Source organism: Pipistrellus hanaki (assembly GCF_964339955.1).
Source record: "Pipistrellus hanaki genome assembly, chromosome: 11".
Lineage (NCBI taxonomy): Eukaryota > Metazoa > Chordata > Mammalia > Chiroptera > Vespertilionidae > Pipistrellus > Pipistrellus hanaki.
Genome location: NC_140513.1, coordinates 10,578,788 through 10,597,052, shown reverse-complemented (window position 1 = coordinate 10,597,052; position 18,265 = coordinate 10,578,788). Strand labels below are relative to the sequence as shown.

Sequence of the window (18,265 nt, the reverse complement as noted above, 5' to 3'; positions counted from 1 at the left end):
AGTGTCCCTTGGAACACAGCAGTCTTAGCCAGGCACGGCCCTGTCTATAGGCAATCCCATGCATTTTATTTAACATTATAGTATCTCTGAAGTATTCCCATTGTGCAGATAAGGAAATGGAGGAGGCTTGCCAAGGTCAAGTGATTCATTTCAGGGTCACAGGGACCCTCGGTGATTAGACTGAAATCTAATCCAGGCTTATGTAATTCCAGAATCTGGCTTACTACCTCCCATCTAAGCCCATGTCTCACTTGGCAGCAGACAGAGAGGAAAGTTTTTCACTCTTAGCCAGTCAGAGCTAAAGGATCTCTGAGGTATGGGGGCAGCTGTCCACTGTGTTCATTCAAGAATTACTGATCTGCCGAAACCAGTTTGGCTCAGTGGATAGAGTGTCGGTCTGCGGAATGAAAGGTTCCAGGTTCGATTCCAATCAAGGGCACGTACCTTGGTTGCGGGCACCCAGTGGGGAGGTGCAAGAGGCAGCTGGTCGATGTTTCTCTCTAATCGATGTTTCTAACTCTCTATCCCTCTCAATTCCTCTCTGTGTAAAATCAATAATATATATATATATATATATATATATATATATATATATATATATATATATGAATTACTGATCTTTGCCCTGGCCAGTTTAGCTCAGTGGATAGAGCATTGGCCCATGGACTAAAGGGCTGTGGGTTAGATTTTGGTCAAGGACACATCATCAGTTGCAGACTGTTACCCCAGCCCCAGTCTGGGCATGTGTGGGAGGCAACCAGTTGATGTGTTTCTCCCCCTCTCTGTCTTTCCCCATCGCTTCCACTTTCTCTAAAATAAAAATGAATGGAAAATATCCTCTGGTGAGGATTAACAACAACAACAAAAAAATTACTGCTCTTTGATCAAAAGAAAATCCAACAGTGAAATTGGGCCTGATGCATAAGTTCCCAATGAAGTAATGAAGAAAGTTTAAAAAAAAAAATCTGAATGAAAAATACCTGGATGCCTTCCTTTAACCACACTTAAATTAGAATGAGAAACATGTCAGGACTTTGTTCTTTCCCTCCACTCCACCCCACCCCCCACCCTGCTGCCTACCTTGCTACCACATTGTTATATTCCGGAGGAGAAAAATAATTTTTTGAAATTTTAATACTTCAAACCTCTTTTGACTTGACTCAAACACCCCTCACGGAACTTTGAAGCAGGATCAGGGATAGGTAAAAGCGTGGGGAGTTCTGCGGCAGTGGGTGGTAGTCCGTCTTTGATCATGGTTTGAGATGGGGTGACAGGAAATGGTAGAAACATAACAATTGCCTACATCGCCTGGAGATGTGGGCCTGGCTCTCTAGGGAAACCTCCTTTTGGGGAGAAGAAATGAGCTTCTGTACAGCTTCATTTGCAAGTCACTAATTTTCTAATACAGAACATTTAAAAAACTGGTGGCCTGTCCCTCTCTCCAGTCTTCCGTTGTAGGGATCCTTGGTGATGAGTTCCTCATGTTCCATGCCCTGGGCCTCTCAAGGGTGTTACCATGTCACACTCCCAGTGAGGGAGCTCTAGCTTCCCGACAGCTCACATTTCTTTTAGGATCTATTCTTTTTTTTCAAAAAAAAAATATATATATATTTTTTATTGATTTCAAAGAGGGAGAGAGAGATGGAAACATCAATGATGAGAGAGAATCATTGATCAGCTGCCTCCCGTCAACTCCTTCTCCTCATGACCTCCTGGTTCTTAGCTTGAGGCTCAACCATTGAGCAACACCATCCAAGCTCGGGATCTGTTCTTGTTTATCATCCTGAAATCCTGGGACAAGCCCTCGGCTGGAAATCACTGGGCTTGAGTTCTGGTCCAGCCCTGTTGCCTTGGGAAAGTCAGTTCACCTGTCTGACCTTCATCTCCCTCACAGCATTAAGAGGTCGGGGGTCAGAAAGTCTAGGTTCTAGTTTAGTTATCTCACTAATCCCAGGGGGATCTTGAACACATCCCTCTCCTTCCTTAACCCTCTGATTATCTCTCACTAGAGCATTCATTCTCAGTGTGGACAACAATACTTAAAATACATGAAAATTGACTTAGGGTGGGGGGTACAAGCACTATACTCTTTTTATGTACAGCAAAATGTACATGAATGTATATACATTATATTTATGGGTGGCAGGTGATTGAAGAAAAAAAAGTCTAAAAAGACTGCCTCGTTGAAAAGAAAAAAGGTTGAGAAACTCTGGGTGAGAGGAACTCAAAGTTTTCTAACACTCTTAAAAATTAAAATTCTGATCTATGCTTTAGAGTTTTTGTGTGTTTTTTTTTAAACTCTTTCCATGTAATGAATGAAAAGAAAGAAGTTGACCCTCTTTGAGATGGCCCCTGGAATGGCTCCGTGTTTTCTTAGTCTTCTCTCTTTGTCATTGGCATCTCAGACACACACTTTACCAGGACTGCATATTCATCATGAACTTGCTGTCACACCCTCTCGCATCCAGGGGTGCTGGACAGGTTTAGAACCAGGTCAGTCTGCAGATTGGTCACCTGTGGGATGGATGGAAATAGCTTAGCTCAGACTAGCATCTTTATCCTGGGCTCCATGGAGCCCTGAGGGATCCATGTAGAACTGTATTCCAGTTATTGGTTCAGATACTAGCCATTACGTTTTCTACATTTGGAAACTTTATTCAAAGAGGTGACCCCTGGAGATCCTTGACACAAATAAAGGTTAATAAATGGATGCAATGGCAGGGATAAGAGATAGCTGTCAAATAAGACAAGTGGCATATTGATTCGCTAGAGCTGTCATAAAAAAGTACCGCACACTGGGAGGCTTACCCAACAGAAATCTATCTCCTGGCAGTTCTGGAGGCTGGACGTTCAAACTCAAGGTGTTGGCAGGTCTTGTTTCTTCTGAGGACCTCCTTCTTGGACTTGCAGAGGATTGGCATCTCCCTGTGTGCCTGCACATGGTCTTTCCTCTATGTGTCTGCATCCTAATTTATCTTTATTATAAGGGCATCTGTTATATTAGAGTAGAAACACCGTGATAATTCACTTAACCTCGTTTACCTCCTGAAAGATCCTATTTCTAAATGCAGCACATTCTGAGGTCCTAGAGCTAAGGACTTCAACACATGAATTTTGGGGTGGGCACAAGTCAGTTTTTACCAGGCAGAAACAGTACAGAGGAATAGGTTGATGTTGATCCAGGGAAAAGGCAAAGAAAATGGCAGAAGGGAAGAGAGCTGGAAGTAGATCAGGAGGTGAAGGCACAAAGGTAAGTGTCTGATGACTCAGAGACACTCCACCCCATGATGCTAGAGCAGGGATGGGGAACATCTGGCCCTCGGGCCACATAAGTCCACAAAAGCATTTGGTCTGGCACTGCCAAGACATTATGAGTGAGATAATTAAATGTTTGATCCAATATAGTAATAAATTAAGCTGATAATTTTGTGTGGCTTGTAAATTATGTTGTTAATGTCAAAATGGCCCTTGGCAGTAAAAAGGTTCCCCACCCCTGCCCTGGATACTGAGCATGCCCAGCCATCCAGGTAGCCTCTGCCCACTCACAAACCCTCACACTCTAGCTTCTCCAACATGTTTGCATAGGTCAGGTGCTCACTCCTTCAATAGCTCCCAGTTGATAGCATGTGGTGGGATATACTCAAGCCTGACCTAGGGTTCTGTGCACCAGGGAGAGAGGAAGGAGTATTGTCCTTGGTGTATGGGATGGGAGGTAGATGGGCTCCTCATTTCTGCATCGTCACAGTTTGTTTTTCACCCTATCCCCTGGAAAGACATTTCTCCCAGGTTAAAGGCACTGATTGATGGGTTCTGGGGGACACAATGTAACAGACGACAGGAAATATTTAATTATTTTGCACCCAGAGAAAGAGGGAAGGAAAAGAGGGAGAAGTACTTTGGGCAAGAACAGTTCCCTGAGCTTCATCAGTGAAAAGCATTTTTTAGCCGTGAATGTAACCTTTCACCCCTTTGCTCCCCATTCAGCTCTGTGTCCAGAGCCCTTTTTGAAACCTTCTGTCCATAGTCCACATGGGTCTGTGTCATGATCCAAGATATAACGAAGGAGCTCTGTGCCTGCCATCTGGCTCTCCAGGCAGTCTTAGCTGGTGATACCTCCATCCATAGTATTTTTAGTTCTCATCTGTAACCTTCTGTTTCTTTGGGGACTGATGTGCCTCTGGGTTTCATAGAACACTACGGAGTGGCCTGAGCTCCCAGCTCACTCCTGATGGGTGCTGCACAATCAGAGAAGCAGGCTTATAATCAGTGTAATTGGAGATCAGAGCTAATGAGGACCTCCGTGCCCGCGCAGTCCCCTGAGCAATGCCGAGCTTCAGATGTAGATAAGGAAATGATTGGGCTGAACTGAAAATCCATTTGCCTAATTAGATGATGTATATTCCCACAAGCCCATGGGGGAAGAACATATATATATATTTAAAAATAAGGAAACATGACATTTTGAAGTTGAGATTTTGGCAAAGTTTCATTCCAGAGTCTTTACTCTCTGGGGAGATTGATTTGAACACAGAGAAGAATCTGAGCACCCAGAAAAAGCAGGGCACTTTTTACCTAAAGCCAAGAAAATAAAACAGGGTTCCAATGGAAAACTAGAGAAGTATGAGACCCATTGAATGATTCATTTGTGTTCATGGTCTTTACCTTCAAAAAATGTGCATTCTAGATGAGAGAGTAAGAAAGGGGGGGCGGGGAACACTTGTGTTTTGTCTTAGATTTGGCATCTCAAACTCCCTTCTTGAACTTCAGGTTCTCAGTGGACACACATCCAGATCCTGGGACAGGAACTGGCACATAGTAGGTCTTCCTTTTGTTAAATGAAGAATATATGCATGAGTGAATGAGTGAATCTATAACATGGCATATATAGCTACAGGTTGAGTGTAATACTGTCTAAGTATTAGAGCGATTAAGAACAATATGAACCAACTCAGAAGGCGTATCAATGCCACCTCAACTTTGCCTCGCTCATCATACTTCTTCATGTCCTTCAGTGTCTGGCCTAAAGACCAGCATTTCAAACTGGTCTCCCACACCCCTTTTTCCTTCTCTTAGATCCAAGACAAGCCCATTCTTTTCAGGCAGTTCTTACCACACCCAAGGTTGTATTATAGCCATGAATGCCCATCATGGTAGGCCATAATGTTCTTGATGGATCATGACTATTTCTCATTCTTTCTGTCTATTCCTATGCAAGAGGTGTTTAGTAAATGGTTAAATGGACACATGAATTAAGCCTTGATGACTGCATTTGCAGTTACCTCCTTTCACTACCTGATGTGCTGTCTCTATGCCATGTGGCCTGGCCTTGTCACACTGAGTCCCACTGCATCTCCACCTTAACCACCCACATCACAAGCCCTTGGGGCAAACCAGAGCTCAGGATGCATGATAGTGAAGGTCAAGTTTGGGGTTGGAACCAGGAAGGCTCTGAAAGGCTGATTTTGTATTCTGGCTCTCACAGGATGGAAAGACTTAAACTTTGAGATCAGTGTTGGAGGCATTCCTGCCTCAAAATCCCATGATAGAGGGAGTTGAAGTTCCCTCCAGTCAAGCGTGGAACTTTGGTTTCATTAATTCACTCCGCAGACACTCAGTAAACTTCCAGTATGTGCCAGCCATTTTACTGAGGGCTTGATTGATAAGGGTTCATGAATAACTCATGACCTCGTTCCTGTAGGAAATCATAGTCTATCAGAGAAAGCAAAAGCCCTCCCACGCGACAGGATGCACACTGATGGGGGATGCACAGAGGGTGGGAGGACCACAGAGGGCCAGAGAATCCAACCAAAGCCCCTGATTCTCATGATAGCCTGGAAGAATGGGCGGGTCCCGGCATGGCCACTTGCCCTTTGTACAAATTTGGCTAAAACTATTGCTCTCTGAACCCCCTGTTGTCATTTGTAATATGGGGAGATATTTATCTTGCAAGGCTCTCATAAGGACTAGAAAGCAGAATCCATAACACATTCACCCTAGGGACTGGAGCTGAGAGGGTGTTCCAAGGATAGTGACTCCCTTCTCCCATTAAAGCAACCATAGACCTTGTAAGAACAACTCTCTGAAGAAGTCCAGGATAACCTGCGTTTGAGTTAGCCCCTTCCAAAGAAACTCTCATTCCTCAGATTTGAGAGAGATCTATTCACTGGTACTGCATTCAGAGCTTCCCAATTTGTAAGAAATCCAAATAGTCATCAAAATAGCTCCTGTGAGTTGAGATTTCACTGTGTGCCAGGGACTTCACATATTGTGCATATTGTATGGAGATTTGCTTTGTCCACATCTCTCGTTAGAACGTAGGCACTCCTTTTCCCAGCTGCCAGGATTGTTGGTGGCTGACTACTTGCTCCAAGTCTGTCTTGGAGGAATGCCATCCATTGAAAGGGATCACTTTACCCAAGTTTACGTCTCTTCCCCAGGAATAGCCCACAGCCTGTGATTGGTTAATGCTGGGGCACAATGACCTGATGTCCTTGTCCTGATTTGGGAAAGCTCTGAAGGACCACCCCAGCTCCAGGCTCCCTAGGAGATGAGCTGAGGTCTTGGCTGTAGCAGTTTGACAAGTTGACTTCTCTCTTTTGTCCAATCCCACTTTGCTCACCCCTTTACAATGGTGTACCATCACAGCCTCCTGTATGCCAGGCTCTGCCTTTGAGTCTGGTTCCTGGGGAATCGGACCTGAGAGAATCACATTGTCTCACTTAATCTTTCTGTTAACCCTGTGCAGAGGTAGTCACAATTCACACTTGTATATGAGACGACTGAGGGTTTGTTTTCTAGCCCAAGTTTGCAGAGCTGGTGAACAGCAGGAAGAAGATCTGAATGCACGTCTTGCTGACTCCTTTCTCTTTATCCCTGCACCGTAGCTTTCCCGAAGTGGTGGGATTAGCCAAACGCAGCCCTGGGACAGAATTCAATATCCATCCCTCAGTCTTTAGTGAGAATAAATACAAAGATTATCCTTTTAAACAGCACGACTGTGCTTTTCAAAAGAAAAATCTGTAGTCGATAGTGATGTTTGGTGCCTCACATAAGGACCCATGTGCCATGTTTCGGCTTGGGCTCAGTTCCAAAGGGGAAAATACGGCTTTGCGGATAGATTTGCATATCTTCCCTTGCCAGAGATTTGAAATATGGGATCCAGCAGACTTCTTCTTTTCTGTTCAGCTGCCAAAGATTTTAAGGCCAACTTCAAATACGGCCATTTTCTTATCTCGGAGCCTGATGGTATCTACTCCTTTTGCTTTTCCCATAGACTCCTCTTTCATCCTCACCCCAAATCCCATTGTCTACTGTGCTTATTCTAGGGGATGATATCAGCCACGATGTTTGTGTGACTTAGAACAGATAACATTGCCTGCCATATCCTTACTTTTCTCCGGGCATCTTAGATCCTCAGGGCAGCCAGGTAAGGTCTGATGTGATCCCGCCTCTGGCTCTTCCCCATTGGACCATAGCAGGGCCCCAGAGCTGAGAGGAGCCCAACCATTGGTCAATAAGCAGGGTCTGATATGACCAGGCAGAGAAGAGGCTCTCAAACCCATCTGATAGCTACCCTATTTCCCCGAAAATAAGACAGTGTCTTTCTTATATATTCATTTTTTCTCCCAAAGTTGCACTAGGTCTTATTTTCAGGGGATGTCTTATCTTTCCATGCGCTAGGTCTTATTTTCGGGGAAACACGGTATTACCTGAGTCCTTTCTTTGGAAATTTGCATTGTATACATGGAAAGATTTTGTTGGTAGAGAGTGAGGGAGAGAGAAAATAATGTAGGGAGAGAAGCTGAGTCATGTTCCTTATGAAACTATTTAGGATCTCCTGCTGCTGGGATCCCTAGATCTGCATGAATCTAGAACAGCTCTCCAAATCCAGCTTGGTGCAGTCTGGTCCTATTTGAACCTTTGTTCCCCCTGTAAAATGTTACCTTTGGTATACTGCAAAATACAGGCACCACCACTCACACTCTATATGCAGCCATCCTGATGGATGGATGTTCCTTGCCCCACAAAGAATATATGTACGTGCATATATGTATGTAATCCATATACATGTGCATACACAAACACACATGCATATATGTATCTGTGCATATATGTGTGTGTGTGTGTTAAAGAGGAACATTTTAGAGCATCAATTGCTTTCAATAACAAATTTTTTTAAAATATAATTTTATTGACTTTTTTACAGAGAGGAAGGGAGAGAGATAGAGAGTTAGAAACATCGATGAGAGTCCTCCATCAGCTGCCTCTTGCACGCCCCCTACTGGGGATGTGCCCGCAACCAAGGTACATGCCCTTGATGGGAATTGAACCCCGGACCCTTCAGTCCGCAGATTGACACTCTATCCACTGAGCCAAACCGGTTTCAGCCAATAACAAATTTAAGCCATTGTTTAAACATTGGTTGGTTACCATAAAATTCTGAATTTTGAGTCTCTCCTGAATAAACTGAAGATCTGCTCGCTCGCCTTTCCCCCACTTGGCCAGAGCTGGCTGAGCTGGGGTGCAGTTGGTCCCTTTCAATAGAACCTGCAGTGCCCAGTTCACCCCAAACTCCTCCTCCCCGTTGTTTCCCAGCATTGAGGTGTTAATGCTGCACAGGTGTTGCTCTTTTTTTAGAGGTGCTCGAGATTTCTTTGATTTTTCTCTCTCTAATAGAGAAACAAACAACAACAACGAAAGCCATGCCTAGAAGCTATGCTATTTCCCTACGCTCAACTGGTCTCTCCCACCTGGCCCCAGTGGACAGCAGTGAACCCTGTTCCAGAGGACGTGGCTAGGTTGACAGGGACTTTCTTTGTCTTTTCGATTTTAATATTGCATCATTCTTCTCTAGGACAAGTCAGCTACTGGCTGAGCACTTTGTCTGCATTATTGTATTTCATTCTCACAGTAACCCTCTGAGGTAAGTCCCATTGACAGGCAAGGTAAACAAGGCCCAGAGGCATTGACTGACTCACCCAAAATCAGTGACTGGCCAGGGTGAGCTCAGGGTTTGAACCAAGGTCCCGCTCAGTCACAGGGCCTGACTTAATCATTAAGTTGAACTGTTTCTCATGCCTCACTTGTCTTTGTCTCCACTGGCTGCTGATACCATGAGGGCACATTGTAAATGCGTGTAGACTGTGTACATGCATGCAGACAGTGAGAACAGGAGACTTTGGGTGTGTGTATGGGGGGGGCGGGGATTGTGTGACTTATATGTACTATCTGTGTTCCTGGTGGCAGCATCAGCAGTGAGACACACACCTGTACCTAAAATCAGGGAGAAAGTAGCTGTCTTTCTCTATTCGCCCGCAGGAAGCAGCTTTGTGGTGAGCGAAGGGAGTTACCTGGACATCTCCGACTGGCTAAACCCAGCCAAGCTGTCCCTGTATTACCAGGTCAACGCCACTTCCCCGTGGGTGAGGGACCTCTGCGGACAGAGGACGACAGATGCCTGTGAGCAGCTCTGCGACCCGGAAACCGGTGAGCCATGGGCGGGGCTGGAGAAGAGGAAGATATGGTCTGGGCTGGAGGGTGAACTGCCCTTCTTCTACCTAAGTATCATGGCTTCTGAGGGATTGACAAGGGTCTTTATGTAAAGATCCATCAATCCAGTCGGTGCTTAAAGTATGTGCTGCCATTGGCTGACAAGGGAAAAAGTTCTAAGGAAACCACAGAATCTCAGAGACTCTGTAGTCCAGCTCTAACAAAGCAGTGTCTGAATGTCATCGTACATTGACATTGACATTGACATTGACATTGATCCCTGAGCTTCGATTATGTCTACCTCTGGCTAGCAGTGTAGTCTCCCTATCATTTCTCCAGCTTCATTGAGATATCCTTGACACATAACATTATGTAAGTTTAAGATGTACAGTGTGATGGTTGAATGCACGTACATAGTATGAAATAATTACCATGATGAAATTAACACCTCCATCATCTCACATATCATATTTTATGATGCTGACATGTAAGATCTCACTACCTTTCAGATGATATAATAGGGTGTTGTTCGTTATATTCACTGTGCTGTACATTAGGTACCCAGGATTTAGCTCATCCTAAATGGGGAGATGTTGGTCACGGGGTACAGACTACCTGGTGTTCTTCGGCATCACAGAATGAACACACCGTCTGCCCTGCACACCTGTTGTTCAGATGGAATGAGCTAATGCCTGGAAGCTCCTAATAAATACTGTGTTCACCCGCTCAACAGGTATTTACTGAGCAGCCGGGCATTTCTCTAGGCATTGGGGACACAGCAGTGAACAAAATAGGCAAAACCTCTGCCCTGATCAGACTGAAATTCTAGGGAGACATTACATCTTCAGTGTCTGACATAGCAGCCATTAGCCACATGTGGCTGCTGAATTGTAACTTAATTAGAATTAAGCAAAAGTAAATATTCAGGTCTCCAGTCACATTTTAGGTGCTCCATAGCTACGGGTGACTAGTGGCTACCTCTTAGACAACTCGGGTATAGAAAGTTTCCATCATTGTGCTGAGGGGTTCAGGGGACGAGAAGAGATAAACCAGAGAAGTTATATGCATAGCTTATAATATTATCAACAATAAAAAATATATTTAAAAGGAAGGAAATATGTTTTAAAAGAAGAAAAAGAAAGATTTCATCTTAATACACAAGCAGGTGAATATACATACAGCTTGTCAGGTGGTGGTCAGTGCTGGGAGAGCACAGAGCACAGCTAGTGCTAAACTGGGTGGGAGTGGAAGCAGCATTGTTATTACCTAGACAGGGTCAGGACAGGCTTTTCTGAGAAGGGGACATTTGAGCAGGCACTTTTGGGGGCCTGGGGAGAGAGGTGGTTCCACATGGGGGGACTAGCAAGGGCCAGTGCCCTGTGGCAGGAACACAGGGGGGTGCCCCTGGTTCAGCACTAGCAGGAGGACCCCCAGTTCTCCCGTGACTGGAAGGGAGTCAAGGGAGGGGGCTGGAGGCAGACTTGAGAAGAGGAAGGCTATGGAGAGGAGATTTAGGTGGCTTGATAGAATGATAAGGACTTTGGGTTTTACTCTGAGATGATAAGTCACTGGAGGATTCTGAGCATAGGAACCACATGGCCTAACCTGCTTCAACAAGATGGGTATTCTAACCTATATTCAGTGGCATTGCTCTGGCTGCTTGTGGCCAATTGACAGGGGCACTCAAGGGCACTGTTATTCTCATAGAGGCAAGACTTGGTAAGCGTCTTGGACCAAGGGGTTAGGGGAGTAGATATGACAAACAGTTCAATTCCAGATATATGTAGGGCGTAGATTTAATAAAGTTGTGTTATTGGATATGGGAGGTGAGAAATGGGAATCGATGATGATTGTAAATTGTTCTGTCTGAACAATGGGATGGTTGGGTTTACCATTTGCTGGGTTAGGAGGTCGGTGCTGGAGGAGGATCTGGGTTGAGGTGAGGGAGATCCCAAGTGTTATGAACATAAGTTCAAGGTGACTATTAATCACAAAGTGGAGATGAAAAGTGGGCTTTGGGGTCCACAAGTGGAATGCAAAGCAGAGGTCTCAGCTGGAGACAGAAATCTATGAGTCAACAGCATAGAGATGACCTTTAAACCCATAAGATACTCTCTTATTTATGGTAAATGCACAATGTCTTACTCATAGTTATTGCTCAGTAACTGGCCGTTATTAATGTCCACAAATAGGGACACAGGAGTTACAGGGAAGAGACTTGCCAAAGTCACAAGTCAAGTAGAAATGAAGCTGGTATTAGAAGTCTGTTCTCCTTGCTCCCTCCCATCCTCTGCTCCTTCCTCCACGTGTGTCACTGTATTTTTTCTGTAGCCTCATTCCTCTCTGGCTATCTTGTCTGGAAAACTCATGCACAGATGCCAGGAGGTCTCTGCCCAGACTGAATGATCTCTGTAGCCCAGTGCTCCCTTCTCCCAGTTCTCTCCCACTTCTTTTTTTCTAAGATTATGTTTTTACTGATGAGAGATAGGAGAGAGAGAGAGAGAGAGAGAGAGAGAGAGAGAGAGAGAGAGAGAGAGAGAGAGAGAGGATAAATTGTCTGCCTCCTGCATGCCCTCTATTGGGGATCGAACATGCAACCTGAGCATATGCCCTGACCGGGAATTGAACTGGTGACTCTTGGTGCATGGGATGATGCTCAACCAGTGGAGCCACACTGGCCAGAGCTCACCCAATTCTCTGTGGGCATCAGTTCCGAAGTAAGGACAGGGCTTCTCCAGGCTCACCCTGTCTCTGCAGTCAGGCCAGGATTTGGCTTTATAACCACCATTCTCTCTTCCAGTGTAGTTGGGAGCCTGTTCAGATACACTTTCGCAGCCTTTACATAGGCCTGTTGGGGAAGCTGTTTGGAAAATGTGATGCAGCTCTAGTGTACCATTTGACCAGACAGCTGGGTCTTCTTTCTCTTCAGTCAGATGTTTGGGCTTTAGAGCGCTCTCTCTCTCTCTCTCTCTCTCTCTCTCTCTCTCTCTCTCTCTCTCTCTCTCTCTCACACACACACACACACACACACACACACACACTTGGTAATTCTCACCCATAGCCAGGTAAGCCTTGTAGAACTGTGTGCTGGCGCTGGATCTGGCCCTGCTCCTTTTTGTCTTTCTTTCCTTAAGAAGAAGGGAAGGTTGTTGGTGGGAGGAAACAGAAGAGATCCTAGTCTCTTCCCCGCTCCCTGAAACCCCAGCTCAGCAGAGTGCTGAGTACAGAGGGTCTGACCTGGTTTCCCCTGCTAATCTGCCTCCAGGTGCATGTCTGTGGTTTCTAATGACCTTTTCCTTTAGCCACAGGCTTGAGGGCACAATTCCAAATGATGGGCTATCCAGGCAGCAGACAAGCGTTAGCCGATTTTAAAAATGAAGCACCAGTGTCCCCTAGAATTAAACTCACACATTCACACACACACACACACACTCACACACATACATACACACACACCTTATAGCTAAAAATGTCAACAGAATCCACTGACCTTCTCAGCTTTATTGCTGAGAATATTGACAGCCAGAGAAGACAGATGAGAGGACCAGAGGTGCAGCCCCTGCAGATGGCAGAGCCAGGTTCCAGCTCTGGAGTCTGTGCTCGGAAACATTGCTTGTGGAGCCTCAGTAGGTCTGAGTGGGGCCCAAGATTCCACATTGCTAATGAGCTGCCAGTGATTGCTGATGTTTTGGGCTTAAAGGATACCCTGGGATGGCAAGGCTCTGCACACTCTCCCACCCAACTAGTCCCTTTGTTTCTACACAAGCAGTAAAAGGCCCAGCCACCCTAGCTGTTAATCTAATTATCCGACAAGACCACGCTCACTTATGTAATCTCATCTTCTGCTCCTGTTTGCCATGTGCCCAGGGCTCCAGGCGCAATATCTGTGCCTCCCTAAGACCCCAGGCCCTCTCACACTTACATCCCTTTCACAGACTGTGTCTGCCCCTGAAATAGCTTTCTTCCCCTTTTACTCGGAGACCAAGGGCTCCTTTTAATTTCCATTTTATTCAACCCAAACATCCTTCCTCCCACAGGAGTTCCTGGCTCACCATCCCCAGTCCTGACACAAAGGGGCCCCCTTCTCTGCTCTAAAACCCTCTGTGCTTTCATGTGGCATAGTCTTGTCCCTGTCCACAGTCTTTATCCTTTCCTTGTCTGGATCTATCATCCGACTGCATGCTTTGTTAGGGGCTGAGGAAGGGGGATTCAAAATATGTGCCTTGCTCACTATCTGTCTTTAAAAACTTAGTATAACGCTGACATATAATTAGTTCACATAAAATAATGATGGAAGAAGGAAGGGAGGGAGGGAGGAAGACAGGGAGGAAGGGAGGAACTTTCTCTCCCCGTGCTCCCTGAAACAATTCTATGCACTATTATTTAGCTTATTCCTCCATATCCACTTATATATGTGCTTAAAGTGAATACTCCCCAGCTCTGGAGAAATCAGACCACAAAGCACTGCCCAGTGCCAGTTGCCTGACCTCTAGGATGCTCTGGTCTCACCCTTCCACTGAGCCACTTCCCCAGACCCATCCCTCTTTGCATTCTCCAGTCTGCCCTCCTCACACTGTCCCCCAAACACCCTTACCTTCCCACTAAGGTTCTGTCTCCTCCCTCTCCCTGGAATGTTTTCTGTCGTTGATTATTTGCCTTCCAAAGATCTATTCACCTAACTATCTTTCATTCCTGTTTGGTGAATGGATGACATTTGCAGTATCATCAGAGAGCAACCTCTTTTGACTAAAAATCTGATTAAAACATCCCACTTATTGCTGCCCAGTCAGTGTGGCTCAGTGGTTGGGCATCAACCTATCACCTAGGAGGTCACAATTCGATTTCTGGTCAAGGCACATGCTCAGGTTGCATGCTCAATCCCCAGTCTGGGGTGTGCAGGAGGCAATGATTCTCTCTCATCATTGATGTTTCTGTCTCTAGCTCTCTGAAATCAATTATATATACTGTGTGTGTGTGTGTGTGTGTGTGTGTGTAAATTCATTAGTTATTACTTAAAAACTTATCTGTTCTGCTAAACCAAGAACTATATCTAGTTTATCCCTGTATCCCTCCCACCCAGTGCCCAGCAAAGCACCCTACTGCTACAAGTCCCTCAGGCCATACATGGCTGCGGCTCTCTACAAATGAAGAGTGGAAATGGGCACGTAAGATCCCTGCCTATATTTTCATGATGCTTGACTCACACCCACTTTGCAAAATTTACTTCAATTCATTAGATTTGATTCAACGAAGATTTTTCTTAATTCCCGAACTCTTAAGTCTCTGTATCGAATGCTATGAGAAATCACAGACACACTGGACAATGTTCCTGCCTTCTTGGACTTCACATTTTCACGGGGATGAAAGGAATATGCTCATATATAGAGACTATAAAGATACCATCTGGTATACAGCAAGGGCAGGCACTCCTAAAGTACCCCGTGCCTAGACAACAGGGAGGGAGGTGTTCTAGGTGGGGCTTCCAGGAGCTACATCATGGAGAAGATGGCCTTCTAGTGCAGCCTTATGTAATCGGTAGGGAGAGTGAGTAGGATGTTCCTTTAGCCAAAGGAACTTCAAGATTGCAAAAAAGAGGAGGGAAGTTTGGAATGATTCCAGAAACCAGAGAGAGGAGCAGTCGAGCTGTTCCCTAGAGAATGTGCTGACATGGGTTGGAGGGAGAGGACTAGGGGAGTGGCGAGGGATAACATCGGAAAGGTAATGTGAAGAGACCTCATAGAAAGACAAGGATCTGAAGATTCTGAGAACCACAAGGACTTAGTAAGACTTTGCTGGCCACTGAAGCAGGGAAACTGCCCTTCACATCTGTCCGGCCATTTTGGGGATCATCTACACCTGAGGGAATAGCGGGGCATCCCCTCTTTTGCCTTTCATTGGGAATTAGAATTTGGGGAATGTCATGGAAAAACCAAGTCCTCAAGTACTGTACATACCCAAGCCTTGAATCTGTCAGAGATGGCTCAGCTTCCCTCAAATAAGCCCCTTCTTCTCTGGGTGGGGTGTAGAGGGTTGAACAAAGCCATGGAGTCTGAGCATTGCTCATCATGCCTTATAAGCCTTGAATCTGTCAGAGATGGCTCAGCTTCCCTCAAATAAGCCCCTTCTTCTCTGGGTGGGGTGTAGAGGGTTGAACAAAGCCATGGAGTCTGAGCATGGCTCATCATGCCTTATAAGCTTTACTGGCAGTGTCAGTAGGAAAGCTCATTCCCCCCAACAGAGTGGGGAACAAGAGGAAAGTGGGGTGATGAGGAATATGTAGTGGTCGCGATGCATGGATGAACTTGGCCAGGTGTTCCAGGCTGTTGCATCGTAACCCAGCTTGGGTGTGTTTTTCCAGGGATATTAGCAATTAGGACCACTCACAGATCTGATTATAGTGTACTGGAGCTGGCTTGTATGGTCTCCTGAGAGTTGATTGTTATCATTTCTTCCCATCTCTTTGTTCAGTTATGTCATGTAGCTAGCTTGGAAATTGGCTAGTACGAGGCTAATATTTACTAAAACGAGTAAATATTACAAAGCATGGCTTATTTTCCTTGGAAGGACAATCATTAAATATTTACCATCATAACAGTGGGTGGAATGAAAACAGACCAACCAAGGACCAAGGCAAAGATGTGCCTCAGTGAAGGCTCAATGCAGGCTTGTTCCTTCCCAGAATAGGCAGACTCCCATTGCTCCTTGTTCCCACTTTGAAGACAGAAAGGAAACATGCAAGAACTGTGTGCTCTAGTCCCATAACATGGAGCACCAAACAGTTCTAATGGTCAGGCTTTGTGTCTGAAGAATGTCATCTTAGGTCAATCTTACTGTGAAATTTCTAGTTTCTGTGCATGTGTGGTATCACACTAAATTCTGTATAGAAAATCTTATGACCCAAACCACAGGAGACAATAGCAGAACACTCATTCATTTAGTCATGAATCCATTCATCTATTTATTGCCTCATCCAAGCATTTAGTGAACCAGAGTAGAACTGGGATATCCTTCGGAGTAAGACAGAACCGGGTTCAAATCCTCGTTTCTCTGATTGCTGGTTGTGGAGCTTTTTATTTGTATAATCAGTTACTCAGTCATTTGTGTCATCACTTAATTAATTTAATAAATTTCAAATACTGTACCAAATACAGAGTGTCCCCAAAAATGTATACACACTTTGAATAATTATCCATTCTAATGGGTTAAGACTGAAAAGAAAGAAACAGCCAAAACCGGTTTGGCTCAGTGGTAGAGCGTCGGTCTGCGGACTGAAAGGTCCCGGGTTCGATTCTGGTCAAGGGCATATACCTTGGTTGCAGGCACATCCCCTGTAGGGGTGTGCAAGAGGCAGCTGGTCGATGTTTCTCTCTCATCGACGTTTCTAGCTCTCTATCTCTCTCCCTTCCTCTCTGTAAAAAATCAATAAAATATATTTAAAAAAAAAATAAAAAAAAAATAATAAAAAAAGAAAAGAAAGAAACATCAATTGTGCTATCAAAAAAAAAAGTGTGTAAACATTTTTGGGACACCCTGTATTTTAAAAAATACTTTGAATCCAGCAATGAACAACTGTATTAGATTATGGGAGAAGAAAGTAAGTTAGAGTCCCTGCTCTCTAGGGTCTGACCACCTAACGTGAAACATATAATAACCTGGATGTTTCTGTCTGCTGACCTTTCCTTGAGTCCCCATGTGACTTTTAAACTTGTGCAATGAACAAAGTCCTGGGCCCTCAATCCTAGTGCCAGCTTTGCCACAGATTTGCCAGTAACCTTGGGCACATCACATACCACGAACTGTATGTTCCCTCTCTCCAACAAAGAGCTTAGTGGACACATACTTTAAATATAATTCAGGTCTGTAGAGGTCATTGTAGCATCATCAAATGGGGAGACTGGGGGCCACCAAGGCTAAGCAGGTTGCCCAGTGTCACTCAGTAAATTAGTAGCAAGAGACAAGTTACAACCTCGAATGTTTCCTAAGGTATTTTCCAGCTCAAAATCTGTGTGTCTATGACCTTCTAAGCACTAATAACTACAGCATAAGTATGATTGAAACAATTTGTAGGTGGCATTTAAAGCAGATTGAATTTTCTCTTCAAATTGGTATGAACTTCAGTCATGTTCACCATCAAAATCAGTTTATTTTCTTGTCTTCATCAGCCACTTTTCATTTGCAATCGGAATGAAATGATAATAACCTGGGTGTAGTTATGTCATCATACATGTGTCTTATATCCCACTAAATATTTCTTAGTTTCACATTTTCTTTCTGATATTTCCTGGAGATACATATTACTAAAGTTTAAAGGGACACAAGGATGTTGCAAAGTTGTAGAGTCCAAGAATTCATAGACATGGAGACCGCCCTGCCTTGAAGGAGATTGTAACATGGTGGGTTTCTAGGTAACGTGGCAGACGTGTAGGATTTAAGTCGAGTAGTGCAGAGGTGAGATGTGCAGTTAAATGAGCAGGAGAGAGCCAACTTTCTGTCACACCAGAAAAGAGAGATGTGTATACGAGAACATAAGTTTTATAAGAACTTGGCCTCCGCTCATATCGCTTATTGCCATATCACAGTGATTGAAACAGTTCCTGCATCAATGGATGGATTGATGGATGGGATGGATGGATGGATGGATGGATGGATGGATGGATGGATGAATTAATGAGGAGCAAGTTTCAGTTACTGAAATAATCAAGGCCTGGGCAATAGATTGGGTGCCTTGTTCTGAGGTCAGGACCATAGGTAGCTCTTTGGGCACTGACAATGTCAT

The 18,265-nt window shown here is 44.7% G+C and overlaps 1 protein-coding gene across 3 annotated transcripts in view; it reads left to right on the top strand.

The window, feature by feature from the left end:
- ASTN2 (astrotactin 2) overlaps positions 1-18,265 on the top strand; it is a 700,862-nt gene that overhangs the window by 293,017 nt on the left and 389,580 nt on the right. For all 3 annotated transcript variants that reach the window (XM_084898878.1, XM_084898877.1, XM_084898876.1), the window contains one exon: positions 9,319-9,486. In XM_084898878.1, the coding sequence (XP_084755004.1) occupies positions 9,319-9,486 (168 nt within the window). The remainder of the gene's footprint in view (positions 1-9,318; positions 9,487-18,265) is intronic.